We start from the raw sequence: 17341 nt of genomic DNA on the forward strand, positions 1-17341 counted from the left end.
TGAAATTTTATCATGCTTCATTGTCAGCCTTCCACATGGACAATGGTACATGTTGGTGAGCACCGCAGAATCTAAAAAAGCCTATTGCTCTCTTTTTATGCATGAGATGTGAATTAATGTGTCTACCCACCGATCTTATTACAATCTGACAAAACAAAAGTCACAGCTTTGCTCTCTTTTTTCATGCATGAATTTGGTCCTTTCAATATTGTTCTGTAGTTTCAGTACAATCCAGTTGTGTTCCTCAAATTTAACCAGGTTCGGGCTGGCACTCATTGCCTTCTTCTGTTCTGGGTCACATATTCATTCACCGATCTTTCTCAGTTTGAACAGTGCAATCATTTCCATTCTCAACATGTTTCAATTGTTTTGTTTTACTTAGAGAGAGTTTTAATTTATATTGTTTGCTCTTAATGATAGTTCTTTATCATCAGACTAAAACACCAATCAATTTTTGATGTAAACAAATATTAAACTTCAGATTTTTTATTTAATTATTAAGTACTTTACCAACTGATCTAATTAGATCCCATATAATTGTTTAGCGTTCTCTAATAATTGATTGGAAGGACATATAGAATAAAATGAATGCCAAATTGGTGTATATTTTAATCTACTTCTCTTTTGTATTGGTCTTTCTTTTTTAAATCCAAACTTCCATTACTTTAATGGCCCAACCAAAGTTACAAACCGGCCCTACAAAAGTTACAAGTTTTTTATTTTTTTTTATAGCAAAACAAAAGTTACAAGTTTGTGTTAATGAACCTGACCTCTTTTTAAATGCCCCTATATAAGTTATATCCCTTTGTATCAATCGGTTAAGCTATAACGCTTTTAACTAGTATCGGTTTGATAATGAGTTATTAATTGCATTTCTTTAAAGTATAATTTTTTAAAAAACTTTACTATTTTTTAATTATAATTATTTCAAACAATTCTATTTTCAAAATAAAAATGAAGTAAGGATACTAATGCAATCAAAAATTGAATTGACAATTTTTTTTTCATCCTTATAATAAATAGGAAAGGAAAATTTGAATCCAAGTTCAATTTACAAATTAAAGAGTAATTGATTATTTAACACATTGCCAATTACATCGTGTATATTTTTTCTTGGTAAATAGGAGGAAAGGGGGCTTAAGCATAAGAAGTGTTGGAATTACTGGAATACTGCTCGAGCCCCCAACTACATCATGGTTAGGCTCTAAATTTTGAAGGGCAAGTCCATGACATAACTTAAAAAGAATTTACTTAATTTTTTGCTAAATCAATTTTATTGCCAAAAGAATAATATTGAAATTCCTTTTTATTTGTTAAAAGAATCTTTAAATTTGACTTCAAAGTTCAAATCATTTAAAGTGTATATTTACCACACACCTTGGTGCAATGGTCACTTTACAAGTATAAATGCTTGTGGAGTGTGGGGACAAGGGCCGAGGTTCAAGTCTCTAGGAGGGAGCTTCACACACATATACACTTAAATTATATTAGAGTATAAATTCTATCTTACATTAAAAAAAAAAGAGTATATATTTGACTTATTTAATGAGTTAAATTACATACCAATTTTTTTATATAATAAATAGATAGTATGGTGAAATAGTTCAAAATTCCATCCATCTACATTATGTGATGATATCGATTTTCTTCCTTAAAAAAAATCAAATATGCATTTCTTAAATCCATTGCATTAGTTCTATTATTTATTATGTAATTGATGTACATGTACTAATTTCAATGCAAAATTTCTATTCTATCTTTTGTATTTCAATTTCTTTCTCAAAAAAAAAAAAAATTCCTTTGTATAATGTATATTCTAATAAACTTTATAATATATTAACAAAATTGTGTGATTCTTGCCTTAAAGAGAAACTTCCCTGAATATCTGGTGGGAGAAATATTTAAATTGTAATATTACCTTATAAATCAACGTAGGTAAATTATATTTTGAGTTTGTAAAGTATACATTGAATTTCAATTATATGCTGATGAACTATTTGGTAAAAAAAAAACTATTGGTTGTTTCAATTTTGTTTTTAAAGTTATAAAAACAGGCCATTTTATCATTTATTGCTAAAATCTAAATTTTAATCGTTGATTTGGTAGTTTTTTTTTTTTATAGTAATGCTATAGGTACAAACTATTTTACAAAATATTGATGTGACCAACTTTTTATTGGTTTTCATTTAAGTCCGTCATTAATATCATTTTTTCATTTACCAATAATCCCTCATCACATTAATAGTTTGTAGAATTTTTTTTGTAAAATAGTTTGTATCTCTAGTTCATATCACTCATCAATTTTGTCTTTAAAGTACTCAATCGCATGACACGTGTGTGTTTTATTTAGTTAGTAAGTTTTTGTTTTTATTTTTTTTATACAATAATTTTTGAACTTATGACTCTCACTTTATGATGATTACTCTTTATTAGGGGTGGCAATTCGTGTTCGCGTGTCGGGTTCGTGTCGTGTCAAGTCATGAGTATTCGACTACATAGGTCAACACTAACCCGACATGTTTATTAAACGGGTCAAGATTCCTCAACCCTAACACGACCCATTTATTAAACGGGTCAGTCGTGTTGACCTGTTTATCAGATTTCATCAAAATGAAAAATAAAAATTAATGAAAAAACAAACAAATAAATATTTTTAATATAAAATTCAGAACTAACGAGTAACTGCATCACAAATAATCATTCAAAATTAAAGCATATCTCAATATCACAAATAATCAATCACAATATGTCAAAGAATATAAATCACAACAACTAATAAGTTCATATACCTAGAGTTTGAAGGGTATATTGGTAAAATATCATTTAATTAAACGGGTCAGACATGTCAAACGGGTTTCATGTGTTCAACACTAACCCAACCCATTTATTAAACGGGTTAGCCGTGTCAACCCGAATATGACACGAACCCGTTAAGCCTCAACCCATAACCTGCTAATTTCGTGTCGTGTCGTGTCGGGTTCACATGTCGTGTCAAATTTTGCCACCCCTGCTCTTTATTAATAGGGTAAGATACTTATTGGTTTTGTGTGTAGGCTGGATTCAAACTTAAGTCCTTTTAGTAGAGGAAGAAAGACTTTACTAGTTTTTTTTTTTTTTTTTTTTTTGAGAAACACTTTACTAGTTAACTTAGGTTAACTAGCTAGAACCCATAATTACATATCACATATCATATATATGCCAAGAGTCTTGTAATTTAATTGATACCTAAAACAAAATCATTTATTATGATAAAAAACTTTTTTATTTTTTTGAGAAGAGTTATGATCAAGAACTTGTAGTTCTTTTCTTGAAGGAAAAAACAAATTGTCATATATTATGCTAAGGTGATGGTTCTCACAAATTTTTTTTTTTTTGAGACACAAATATATTCATATATCTCCATATGTTTAAAATGTGAGAGACACATAATGTAACGTATTGTGCTATGATTGTAATGCAATGTATATAAAAAAAAAGTCTATCACATCATCCACCTGGTGATATTATACCTTGGTTTTAATAACAGATTATGCTTAAAATTTGTAAGTACTCAATTGACATAATGAATACTAGTTTGGTAATGAATTGAAGTTTCATATATTGTTTAAGGACCAAATTGTACGTTAATGTCCAATGATTTATGGAATTAGATCGATCATATCACATAGGAGTTAACAATTTGTTAATGGTGTAATAATTGAAGTCACTTTGATGATAACATTTTGTTTAGAGTAAAACATGTTAATAATTTTATATTATAGCATTATAATGGCATATGAAGTTTTATTTTATTTTATTCTATTTTTCTCTTGATAAATGTCATAAGGTGATAAAAAAAGAAAGAACAGAGAAAGGTTGCTTGGTGGCTTGGCAGGCAACCACTTTCTCTCTTTATAATTTGTAGAACTCCAAAATTTTAATTTTATTAACCAATAACAACTAACCAATTATAATTTGTTATCAAAGTGTTGTGAAAATGCTATAAATGTAATATTTTTTTTATTTAAAACACTTGGAAGGTAAAAGTTTAGCTATAAAACTATTAGCAATGCATATTTTATTATATAGGATATAATATATTTATTAAAAAAGAGACTAGAGTTCAATTTATACTTTGGTAATCTAGATACTATTCTCTAAAGTTTTAAAATTTAGATTTATACTTTTATTAACATGATATATTATATTGTTTAGATTCAAGTTGTTTCATCCATACACCATGATGAGAGAATTGTTAATTGGCCATTTGGCCACCTCAACTCAAAATTATGCAATTTCACAAATTCAAAAGTTGAGATTTTAAGGGAGACAAAATCAAAATTATCCTAAATTTTAAGATTTTAAGTAGCAATTTAGTCAAAATAATATATTATATGACATTAATAGAGGTCAAAACGATTTAGTTTTAAATGGAAAAAAAAAACAATTTCATTTTGAGAGTTAAGTTCATACTTACAAAAGTCCCATCGCGACACATTAACAAAAAGATTTCAATTTAGAGCTACGAATCCAAAATGAGAAAATTTAGTACACAGAATCAAAACTACCAAATTACTCCAATATTAAAGTGTGAATTGTATTTTGAGTGTGTAAAAAAAAAAAAAGAAAACAAAATGATGAGTAAGTTATGTAACCGAAAAAATCTTACCAAACCCAAAGTCTCAACTCCACCATGAACTAGTGTAAAGTTAGAAACCCGTATGTAACAGAAAAAATCTTTACCAACCTTAACAAAAAAGTAAGTAAAAAAAATTCAACTCGACGACCGTGAGAACTAGTGCAAAGTGTTACCGCGTTAGCATTTTGAGTTTTGTGTAAAGTTTCAGACAACCTTAAGTAGTGACACACAGTTGACTATGTCCGAGTTGTCATGTCGTTAAAGTCACCGTAATTAAAGCCAAAGTTGAAGGGCATTTCCGGAATCACAAAACTTAACATAAACGTTTTGAATTTTTATTTCCTTCTTATCTTAATTAACAAGAATTATTTATTCAATTAGTAATGACTAAAGAAAGAGTGTAAAAAACATAAGCCAGAGGAGAAGAGAGGAGTAGTGGGAGGGAACAAAGAAAACAAACAAAGCAGAAACAAAAAGAAACCCAGTTTCTGCTTCAGACACACCTTCCTTCTCTCTTCTTTTGAAAAAATATTTGGGTTTGTTGAATGGTTCAAGCTTCTCATTCTTTTTCATTGAACAAGTATATATTTTTTCTTTTAATTCTTTTATTATTATTATTATTTTTAATTGTTCTAAACCCATACATCAATAAACGTTGTACTGAAAGGAAGGGAAAGAAGTTGAAGAATTCATTGTATCTGAATTCAAAGGAAGTGGAAGTAGATCCATAAGCAGCCCCAAGTTTCTGATCTGATCAAATCTCTGTCAAAATGGTATTTTTATTTTTATTTTTTGCTGTTCTTGATTGATTTGTACATTTCTTGTATATGGGTTCTTTTAATTATGTGGAATTTTTTTATGTTTCTCAATGCAGGATTATTGATAGTTTAATGGGTTATTGTTGGTTTAGTATTTTGATTACTGATCTGTACTTAAGTTGAAGTAGAAGTGGATATATGAATATCTTTCATTTCATTTTAAAGTTTGTTTCTTTGGTTTCTTTTTCATCATATTCAGATTTGGATTTCTTTTTTGTTATGTTTGGTTAAATGCCTATTTTGATTTACCAAGCAAAAGGTTAGGAGCCCCAACTTAAGTGCTTACTGTGTGGGTGGAGATCTTGTAAGGAATACAGTAAATTGAAATTGAAAACAAGGATTTAGTTTGAGGAGAGGTACATTGACAAGAATTTGATGATTTATTTGATAGTGAATGTCTTTCTTCAGCTTTCTGCTGATTGGTCCTCAAAGGAAGGCTATTAATGGTGTTGCAATTTATTCTTGACCTATAGCTAATCCAGTTAGTGATTAACAATTAGGTTGTGTTTGGTTGCATGGAAATTGATATCATCCTCTAGCTTTTTGACTTGGTTGATTCTCATATAAATAAATTTTGCATTTTCTGGCTTGGGTACTCTAATTTTTTCAATAGATAAATCTATATTTTGTTTATTCCTAGCTGCCAGTTATATATAAATTCTGTGCAGCCAGATGTGGTGTTACTCTAATGTTTATGTAACTAGTCAATTCAACTAATAAAAAGCCTTAATCTCAGTCACTAACCTCTTAGATACTTGGTAGTTAGGTTTGATATATGAAAAATAGGATTTGGTACACTCCTCTTTGTCATGCTAGTAAATTCATCTAGTGGGTTTTTGCACAGCCTATATCTTTATCTTACTTATACTGCTTATTTTGAGTGATAATTTTGGAATATTATATTCTTTCTTGCTGAAGATGTTCTTATAAACGATTGATGTTGCATATGCTGGGTTATTTTCTTCTAGATAAGTTCTGGTTTGGTTTAGCACAAGATTCATTAGAAATTTTGGTTTCTCTCTACTTTTCAGATTTGTTCATCTTCTACACCACATCAATTGTGTTTTATTATTATTATTTAACATTTGTAATTTATTTGTTCAGGCTAACATAAGTTCAACATAATCACTTGATTTTGTAATCTGAATTTTGTCACAACCAACTATATAGTCAGCTCCACTTGATACAAAAACTGTATTTTGAGCAATGTTGCATGGAATACTTTAGCCTGAACATACACACATAGGGATTCCCCTTCCCTTTTTTACTTATTTGCTCTTTTACTTGAGTATGTATATGGAATCTTTTTTCTCTGTTGTATCATTGAGAAAAGAGAAAATTGCTTTAGCCTTACATCTTCACCACAGCAGTTACAGATGGCTGCTTGTGCATATTTTCATGATCTGTAAGTCTTGTGGGATGATGGAATATAGTAATTCAGTTCACTTGATGTGTTAGACTTAAGACACTTTTGCTTTGCAGGCTGCTGCTATTAGTCCTGCGGTTGGGTCTTTTGTTTGGGTGGAGGATCCTGATGTAGCTTGGGAAGATGGTGAAGTTGTGGAGGTTCATGGTGAAGAAATTAAGGTCCTATGCACTTCAGGGAAGACAGTACGTGCTTTGGATAATATTTACTCTTGGGCATATTTTACTGCACATATCACCTTGATTTTGTCATATGCTTAATGATAATTCATCTTTTGTTAATGTAACGTCCGTGTGTCATTTTTTTTTTCATAATTAAAAAATTCATTTGTTGAACACTTCAATTTATGGTATCAATTTTCCATTAGGTTGTTATTGATGGTTTTTGCCTGTTTTAGAAGAAAGCGTTTGGAGATATTGATGCCTTTTGTGTATGAGTACTGATTTTAATAAATTTCCCCACTATTCTTTATGTGGAAACTGCAGGTTGTTGTTAAAGCTTCCAATGTCTACCCTAAAGATGCTGAAGCCCCACCATGTGGAGTGGATGATATGACAAAGCTGGCTTATTTGCATGAACCGGGAGTCCTAGACAATTTAAGATCAAGATATGATATCAATGAGATATACGTAAGTATTTAAAATAGAGTTCCACAAAAATGATTATAAAAAAAAGATAGTTATTCCATCATAGATTGTCCTTTTTTCTTATTATTATTATTATTATTATTATTATTTGTTGAATTGGGGCTGGAAGAGGGGAGGGGTGCGACATTGTTTTTGTTTCTTTACATCTTCAGTATTATCTGAAGCTGATACACTTATTGGTGACTTTAGACTTACACAGGAAATATATTGATTGCTGTGAACCCTTTTAGAAGACTACCACATCTTTATGATAGCCATATGATGCAACAATATAAAGGGGCAGCCTTTGGCGAGCTGAGCCCACATCCATTTGCTGTTGCAGATGCTGCATACAGGTACTTTATTACTTTCTCATTGTAAAGCTCTTCATGTCATCTCTTTGCTTGTCTGGCAATGTAAGATGCCATTGATGTGTGTGCAGGCTTATGATTAATGAGGGAGTGAGTCAGTCAATATTGGTCAGTGGTGAAAGTGGGGCTGGTAAAACTGAAAGCACAAAATTGCTCATGGCTTATCTTGCTTACATGGGAGGTAGAGCTGCAGCGGAGGGGAGGACTGTTGAGCAGCAAGTCCTGGAGGTAAAAAAAATCTAGAATCTTACTGGTACATATAGAAGTAAGATATGATGTTGACTTTTATAACATACACACCCAAAGGGTCTTGAACCTACGTAACCTCATCCACCACTCTATTATTGTGGGGTTAGGTATTTCTCTTCGAGCTAGAGGTCATTGGCTTGAATTTTATTTCAATAATTTTCCTTCCTAAGTTTGTAACTGTCACCTGTATCATACATGCTTTTGTTGTGTTTTTCTCTGATTTGCAGTCCAATCCTGTTCTGGAAGCATTTGGTAATGCAAAGACTGTTAGAAACAATAACTCGAGGTGGGATGATCTATTGTTTTAAAAATATTCTTATGTGTATAATGCAAATTTTATATGATACTATCTATGTGTTAGGGTTCCATTCTTATGTGCATATTATTTTTGCAGTCGTTTTGGTAAGTTCGTGGAGATTCAATTTGACAAGATGGGGAGAATTTCAGGAGCTGCTATCAGAACTTATTTGCTGGAAAGATCACGTGTTTGCCAGGTGTCTGATCCTGAGAGAAATTATCACTGTTTCTACATGCTTTGTGCTGCACCACCAGAGGTAATGGTTCCTAAATTGCTTTGCTAAATCAGCTTCATGGAAAGAATCAGGATTGATACTTGCAGATTATTTGTTTCTTTTGTATTACTGTCTTTGCATGGAAATATTTGTCTCATAGTCTTGTGAACTGGCTAAAGTAGGATTTGCAGAGCGGACCACGATACTTTCTCCCTCTTGATGTTTCAGCTCTAGATATTCTAGTCTTGTGTATGATTGTTTATTGTTCATGCTGATGTTTGATGTGGAGGTTAAAACTAGAGGTTTGCTGGTGATTCTCTTTCTTCACTTATAGATTGTTGTTGTGTGTGCTTAAAATGAGTTTATATTTTTATTCTTTTTCTTGGAACCCTAATTTAAATATAGCGGATCAATGTTGGAGTTTGGGAAATTCAGTGTAGAACTGTAGTGGCATGCCTTGATGCTAAGAGCATTTCCAATTGTTTTTCCTATATCAATGGAATTGTTACTTTTTGGTAGACATGGCTTTTTGTGCAACCAATATGAATTTTTTTTTTGGGGGGGGGGGTTGCTTATTGGAACTTATCCTATTGATAGTAATTAGTTGGAAAGTGCCTTGGGTCAATGAAGGCAGTTGGAAGTTGCTTATCAAATGGAGATAGTATTTTCAACTCACTTTTTGTTTGTTTGTTTGTTTATTTGTTTGTTTTTTTTTTGTGACAATTCAATAGTTGGGCGAAGGGGATGTGAACCCTAGATGTCTCCGTTAGAAACACGAGGAGGTACAAGTTAAGCTACAAGGCTCTTGGCAGTTTTGTCAACTCACTTCTAGGGATTTGCTTCCAATTCTTGAAAGTCGCATGAAAATTTATGGTTTTATTGGTGCTGTATTTTTTGCGTTATTATTAGGGATGGGCATGGGCTAGTTTGGATTGGATTTCATGTAAATCTGAAACATCAGTACATGACCAACCTTTATCAGTTTTCTAAGACCTAAACCAACTCCCAACAAATGTCTTAAGAAAACCAATCCTAAGTTGCTCATGATTTCTACCTCAAATGGTGCTTCCTCTCCTTGTAAAAACAAGGTAGAGGGTGAGGTTGTCAACTCAAAACAAACTGGCGAGTGTGTAGCCTCCTTTTTATTTATTTATTATTTATATGTAAGTTATGCATGCCCCTGGTGTATTTTGAACCCCTTTCCTTACCCTCCACCCTCACCTATGAATGGAAGAAATATCGTTTGAGGTAAGGCTCATTGACTAGGGTGTGTGTGTAACTTACCTATCAGACAAACAAAACTAGTACTAACTTAAGCAAGGAGAAGTGGTTGGTTTAGTTTTCAATCAGGTAGTACAGGTAAATCAAATTTAGCTCCAAATTCTTATCAACCTAATACGTATAAACTCCTGGAAATGTACATTCAAAAAATTATAGACATTAGTTAGCTATGGTGGCAAACCCCAAGGGGTAGCAAATGAGGTTGGGGATCATGCCTCATGAAGCGAAGGTCACTAGTTCAAATCTCTCCATTTCCTCCCTTTGGAGGCAGAACTTATCAGAGAATAAAAAATAGAAAACTAAACTTGATTGATTGGATAGGTACTCAAGTTTTTTTGGGGACTTTGAGTTCAATTGAGCTATCTAATGAGTCTGGATCCATATTTTGGAACATTTGATTGTGAGGCATGGCTCCAATGAGAGTAAAGGATGAGAGATGAAGACGTGAGAGTGGCTGAGAGTTGAGTGAGCTAAGGGAGGTGGTGCGTTAGTGAGATGTTGAGATGAGAGAGAGTGTATGTAAGGGATAGGAGAACAATTCTTATCATTAGTTGACTCCACGAGGCAACCAATAAAATTGCTGTACTTGGGTGTACTCATTGGTTCTGTTTGGTTTAGGGGTTTTATGAGATGCCCAAAAGACTGAAACAACTTGTTGACTAAGAGAGCGTTTGGATCCGACTGAAAACTCATGCTTCTGGCGTTTCAGTGTTTTTTTTTTCCAGCCGTGATTGTTGACTTTTTCCATGAACAGTACCAGTGGGTTTTAATTTTTCCTCTCTCTGGGATGCACTTTGTTCACTGTTCATTGGCGATGAACAGTGATTTTAGGCCAATGAACAGTGATTTTAAGGGTGAACAGTATTTTACACATTAAAAAATTATTTTGTTACAGTGTTTTTCAGTTTTCAGTTTCGGCTGCATCCAAACGGACCCTAAGTCCAAAACCAAGCCAACCCATTACTCTGCAAAAAATGTACCAAACCTTTTTGTTTGGTTTGGCTTGCTTTTGAACTCTATATTTCTAAGGTCAAGGATAAGAGATAAGATTCATACATTCAAACATTTGGCCTTTAGGAAGTATGCAAGATCAAGTCTGTGTTGGTGAATTGTCTAATATTCATTGTCCGTTTTGCAATTTTCTTGTGTCATGATTCCTTCTTGAGATTTCTACTTTGTTAGTGGTACCAAGATAATATGTTTGTAGTCCTAGTTTTAGACTGGCAGTTGATGTCAAAATGGTTCAGAATTCGAGAAGGTTGATTATGGCACTTTTCTTTTGTGATTTTAGAAAGTAAGAATTGGGTAATCTTTAATGGAAATTAGAGCTTAGCTTTTATTGATTGCTACCTAGTTTGATTTGTCATTTTATTATTATTATTATTGTAGGAGATATGTTTTTTGTAACTCCGCCTAGGTCTGTGCTTAATGTCATATATTTGTTAGCATTCGGTCCTACGCCTGGGTTGATGGCTAGTGTAAAATTTAGTCACTCCATTATGAATGGATCCAATACAGACATAGAGAAAGTATATGATAGGGTCCATAAAGAGGTTATGTGGTGGGTTTTGGAAACGAAAGGAGTTCCTCGAAATTATATAAAGTCGATTAAGGATATATATGATGGACTTGTAATTTATCCAAAAAAAAAAGGATATATATGACGGAGTTGTAACTAGTGTGAGTACAAGTGGGGGAATAATAAGTTAGTTTCCTATCATCACTATAGGTTTTGCATCAAAGATCAACATTAAATCCATCTCTCTTTGCACTAGTCATGGATGAGCTCACTAAATCGATTCAAGAGAAAGTCTCTTGGTGAATGCCTTTTGCAGATGATATGGCTTTAATGGATGAAACTAGAAGTGTAGTTAATGCCATGTTAGAAATTTGGTGAGAAGTTCTAGAATTTAAAGGCTTTTGATTAATTAGGACTAAATCAGTGTACATGGAATGAGGTTTAGTAACAAAAGAAATAAAAGAAATACAGACGAAGGAGTTTTAAGACTTGATGGTCAAGAGATATTAAAGAATGAGAGCTTTGATATGTTAGATCAATAATTCATAAAGATGGAGGTTTGTAGTTGATGTAAATCATAGCATAAGAGTAAGGTGGATGAAGTGTAGAAGTGCATCAAGAGCATTGTGTGATCATAGAATATCTATTAAGTAAAGAAATTTTTTTATAAAACTGCTAAACGACTAGCAATGCTCTAAGGTAGTGAATGTTGGGCTATTAAGAAGCAACATATTCATAAAATGAGTGTATTTGAAATGAGAATGTAAAGATGGATAAGTGAAAATACATGAAAGGATAAATCCTAATGTTAGAAATCCATGAGTAAAACTCACCCAACAGGCTTGCAAGGGGAGGGTGTCTAAGAGCTTATAAACACATGGTTAAGCTTACAATTAATCCATGTGGGACATTAGAATCATAACATATCACCACGCTTCGCAATCGATGTCCACAACAACTTACTCTAGCGACACTAATCCGATGGTAGCCCTTTCTCTCTTTGGAGGCTCCACTCACCTATCAGTTATTTTAATTTAGCCTCTAGGTTGCTCCCTTCAAGATCCGACCACAAAGCCGCAACTCATTTGATCTCGTACTCAATGAGCTACGTTTGATTACTCGATATGGTTGTTGGCTTTGATACTAAATGTTAGAACTCAACTATGAAAACCAGTTTGCAAGGAGAGGGTACCCAAGAGCTTATAAACACACGGTTAAGCTTACACTTAATTCATGTGGGACATTAGGATCATAACACCGAAGTGAGGAAATCCATTTAAAGTTAGGGGTAGCTCCTATTGATGAAAAGATGAGAGAGAGTCACTTGTGAATTGTGATGGTTTGGTTATGTTCAGAGGAGAGCGAATAATGCACCGGTAAAAAAGAGTAAATTAATCCAATCCAAGTTGAGGGAATTGAAAAAGGTAGAGGAAGACCTTAAATAACATTAGCAGAAGCAATAAAAAAGGACTTATCAATTAAGGGAATAACAGAGAATACGGCTTTAGATAGAATAGAATGGGTGGAAAGAATACATGTGGCTGACCCTAACTAATTTGTTGAGGATCCATAGCTTACTCAAAAAGTTTGGGATTAAGGCTTGTTGTTGTTGTGGGAGATGTTTTTTTTTTTTTTTTGTAATTCCTGGTAATGGATTTTTGTTGATCTTTGTCTCAATATGCATTCCCACATGACTTTTTAATCTTTAATGGTTTTATGGTAAACTTTGTAATTTAATATTTTTTCTTCTTCTTTTGTTGGTGAATTGAACTCTGTTATATACAAACTAAGTGATAAAAAGAATCACACATTGAATTTTTAATCATACTTTAGTTTTTTTGCTGTATGTTTGTATTGATAAGTAAAAACTTAAAATCTTTTGCTGTAAAATTAGGCCGTCTTAAGTTCCATTTGGAAAAAAGTATTCTTTCTTCTAAATTGGAATTTTAGAATCTGAAAATGGGAAACATTATTTGTGAATGTGTTTGCTTTTGTCTCAGTTTTATTGCCATCTAGGGTGCAGTATTCCACCACTTTTCCTAGCAGCATGATGCCTGTATTGTTCTCGCACAACCCAGTTTCATGGTTTAGACTAAGACATAAATGGATATCAGATCTTTTCATTCATCTTCTTATGTTTTTTGCTGGGAAATTGATATAAAAATAGAAACATGATGTCCCCAGAAAATGAATGTTTTTTAGAGACATGTCTGAAAACAGACTTTGAAAACTTCAAATGTCATTTTCATTTCTTTGTTTATGACAAATGAATTTTTCTTTTTCAAGCAGAAGCAAGAATACTTTCAGCTTTTCTATGTTACATGTGTAAAGCATCAACTGCTCTTTTTTTTTTTGGCTTCCAGACATTTCTCATTTTTCTTCTCTTATACCTTCAACAGGATGTTCAGAGGTACAAATTGGGAAACCCGAGAACATATCATTATTTGAATCAAACAAATTGCTTTGAGTTGGATGGGGTTGATGATTCAAAGGAATATATTGCCACTCGGAGGGCAATGGAAGTTGTTGGAATAAGTACTGATGAGCAGGTATTTCATAGGGAATTAGTTCAAGTGGAAGACAAGATCCTTCCAAGTATAATTGCTATTTGTAAATCTTATTTTTATTCATTTCTACCCCCTTTCAGGATGCAATATTTCGAGTTGTGGCCGCAATTCTGCATCTTGGGAACATTGAATTTACAAAAGGGGAGGAAACAGACTCGTCCAAGCCCAAAGATGAAAAATCTTGCTATCATCTAAGAACTGCGTCTGAGCTTTTCATGTAACTAAACAATTTGATTGACAAACATTCTCACTAAAAATGCGCCAGTTGATAATTTTGCTCAGCATATTCTATGGTAAGAATATGTAGGTAATTCATAAATTTTGTTCAGGTGTGATGCAAAGGCACTAGAAGATTCTCTTTGCAAACGTGTAATTGTAACCCGTGATGAAACTATCACAAAATGGCTGGATCCAGAAGCTGCAGCTACCAGTAGAGATGCTTTGGCAAAAATTGTCTATGCGAGGTTGTTTGACTGGTAAGCTTTTCTCATTGGAGTTTTTGATTGAAGATTTTTTAGTGGGGACCTTACTTAGTAATACTGGTTACTTTGTTTAAGTTTGTATTGCAACTTGCAGTGGCTTGTTTTGCAGTACTTCTCTCTAATTTCCTTCTTGGTTGTACAGGCTTGTGGATAGATTAAATAGTTCAATTGGTCAAGACCCGGAGTCAAAGTCCTTGATTGGTGTTCTGGATATATATGGATTTGAGAGTTTCAAGACAAACAGGTGCTTAACTGGTTTGCTGTATCTTTTTATAATTGGCATAGATTAGTTTCTCCATGTGAGCTCATAAGGGCAATGCTTCACTATTCAAGGCTGAGTCTGCACCTTCTGCAACTTGTTACACTCTGACTCATCAAGCATCATACTCTTCATCTGACTTCTTTAGTAATTAACCATATATATCTTTTACCGTTTGTTTTTACTATGAATTTACAACCATGTCTCCCTCTCCCTTCACATTACTACTTTTCAGTACTTCAATATGACTTGTGAGGCTTACTTCTTTTCAATAACCGCTATCTCGCTGTTTTGCTTTTGCCTTTTAAGTACATCAAAGGAATTCAAACACGTGAAGCATTGTTACTATGGGGGGTTTGAGCATCTATATAAAAGTAAAATGTGCTGGTTTATGTGTTCAATTCTTTCATTTCTTTATCCTTGGGACAGGTGAGAAGATTTGTCATCTTCGTATAAACATGAAGTGCCCGTCTGGAATGGTTTATTCTTCAGCCTTTTGAAAAAGTGGTTGTTCGAAAAAGCTGTACCTAGAAAATGTGGCGTTTAAAAAACTGTACTTTGAAAAAGTTGGTTTGATAATGCGTTACCAAACGGGCACAGTTCCTTGCATTGGCTGCCTGTTTGCTTTTACCACTAATTTTGTCTTTGTTCTGCTTGAGTAGTCCTTAGGTTGGGATGATGTTACATTATGGTAATTCTAGACACCTTGCTTATGTCTACATGCAATTGGAGCTTTGAAAGAGCAGTTTCCTTTTAGTTCTTTTTAATATTTTAATATCTTATTCTGCCCTACAATACATATTACGCTTGTTTAAGAAATCTTATGATGTCAAAGCTTCTTCTGTTAATTTATTCTAACTTCCAGTGGTAGTTACCTAAGCCAAATTTGCTTATCTGGAATTTTCTATTCCTACTAATATGCCAATTTTGAGGTCATTACTTTTCTGCCAAGAAGACTTGTAAAGTGATTAAAAGTAATGCCTTGCAAGAGTATAACATCAAATTTAAATTGTAGACTGGTTTTATAAGTGATGCTTTAGATGGTTGTTATCTTCTTTCATCTTTTTTTTTTTGGGTGTATTTTTGCAGTTTTGAGCAATTTTGCATCAATCTCACCAATGAGAAGCTTCAGCAACATTTCAATCAGGTTTTTCTGTGAAGAATATCTGTAATTTTGTTGTTGTTGCCCTTGGTGTTTCTTCAGTCCAGGTGTAGTCCACGTGTTTCTGATGCAAACGTATTTTGTTGGCAGCATGTTTTCAAAATGGAGCAAGAAGAATATACAAAAGAGGAAATTGATTGGAGTTACATTGAGTTTGTTGATAATCAAGATATTCTAGATCTTATTGAAAAGGTTTGTGCATCTAACATGCATACTGTTTTGCTTAGCTTTCTTTCTTTGATTGGAACTTTCTTTATGTGTTGGTGCTTCTCTTGTATACTCCCTATGTACTAGGGTTGCCTCCTTTTTTCACTTTTTTAGAACAATACTTTACATGCTTTTTTTTGCCTTTGATGAATCAAACTTTCTTTACATGTTCATTCTGCTGAAGTGAATCTTGATTGCATATGATTGACTTTTGTGTCCTTGTTAATTACTCCAAAAGTGGATGAAGCACATTCTGTTTTCAATTACTACATATGCAATTAATGATTACTACATTTGCAATTAATGATTTTCTGTCAATTCTAAATCTGTTGCTGTTTTGTAAAGTGTCCTGTCTTCCAGATCATTTGAAAGCTTAAAGGAAAAGAGGATTGGCTAGGTCTGTGTTTTGATGAGCACTTTGCTGATTTGCTTTTTTGTTGAAAGTTGGTTAAAGTATAAGGGAAAAGTTAATGGATGCCCTAAGGGCATTGATTTAGGAAATATTTTTAGAAAATTTTTATTGGAAAAGAAAAAAGCAACTAATCTTTTTGATAGCTTTTTATATTTCCCATAAAAGTGGTAAAACTTTCCTAAAATGGTTCATTAACAAATGCCCAAAGGGCACCTGCTAACAGGACCCAAAGTCTAATTGTAGTACAGCTTTAGCTATTGATAAACAAATAAGCTATAAAGCTAAAAGGAAAAGCTGCTGGCAAACAGATGTTAGGTAAATTAGTCAATTTAAATTGTAGTCATGCATGAGTATGAAGATCTGTGGTGAAAAAGATTCATGTAGTCAACCCCTAGTAGCTGGGTTGAGGCTTTGTTAATTTTAGTGGTGTGCTATGGGCAGAAAGCATGAGTATTTTTGATTGGTAAATCAAGAAATTTTATTGCATCAAAAAAGGGAAAACAGAATCCCCTGTACAGGTTGTGTACCAGTGAATCTGTAAGCTAGCAAAAGTTACTTAAATCTAGAAATGTCTTCAAGGAGGAAATGGAATGGCTAATCAAGGCAGCCATCCAAGCATTCACTAATCTCAAGAAAACTAGCTTCAGCTCTGGCAAAGAGCGTTCAGTCCCCTCAAATGTTCTCCTGTTTTGTTCCTGCCAAATTGTCCACATAATAAAAGGATGATTGGCCTCCCATATATCTCTGGATTGGTGTCCTCCAAACATACATATACAGAGTCCACCACCTTCATGGGCATGACCCACTGCGCTTCAAACATACAAAACACCAA

At 33.1% G+C, this 17341-nt stretch overlaps 1 protein-coding gene across 3 annotated transcripts in view; it reads left to right on the forward strand.

Moving 5' to 3' along the window:
* The first annotated feature begins 5052 nt into the window (after nucleotides 1-5052).
* The window catches only part of LOC142619251 (myosin-6-like), a 29420-nt gene continuing 17131 nt past the window's right edge, over nucleotides 5053-17341 (forward strand). The window contains exons 1-14 of one of the 3 annotated variants that reach the window (XM_075792312.1): nucleotides 5061-5198; nucleotides 5286-5391; nucleotides 6919-7047; nucleotides 7348-7491; nucleotides 7699-7844; nucleotides 7931-8087; nucleotides 8336-8394; nucleotides 8503-8662; nucleotides 13820-13969; nucleotides 14068-14204; nucleotides 14317-14463; nucleotides 14612-14713; nucleotides 15818-15875; nucleotides 15981-16082. In XM_075792312.1, the coding sequence (XP_075648427.1) occupies nucleotides 5389-5391; nucleotides 6919-7047; nucleotides 7348-7491; nucleotides 7699-7844; nucleotides 7931-8087; nucleotides 8336-8394; nucleotides 8503-8662; nucleotides 13820-13969; nucleotides 14068-14204; nucleotides 14317-14463; nucleotides 14612-14713; nucleotides 15818-15875; nucleotides 15981-16082 (1494 nt within the window). In that variant the 5' untranslated portion in view covers nucleotides 5061-5198; nucleotides 5286-5388. Of the gene's footprint in view, nucleotides 5392-6918; nucleotides 7048-7347; nucleotides 7492-7698; nucleotides 7845-7930; nucleotides 8088-8335; nucleotides 8395-8502; nucleotides 8663-13819; nucleotides 13970-14067; nucleotides 14205-14316; nucleotides 14464-14611; nucleotides 14714-15817; nucleotides 15876-15980; nucleotides 16083-17341 lie in introns of those variants that run through there. The other 2 variants (XM_075792311.1, XM_075792313.1) reach the window with 2 other exon arrangements.

The sequence above is a fragment of the Castanea sativa genome, chromosome 12, assembly GCF_040712315.1.
Source record: "Castanea sativa cultivar Marrone di Chiusa Pesio chromosome 12, ASM4071231v1".
In the NCBI taxonomy this organism is placed as follows: Eukaryota; Viridiplantae; Streptophyta; class Magnoliopsida; order Fagales; family Fagaceae; genus Castanea; species Castanea sativa.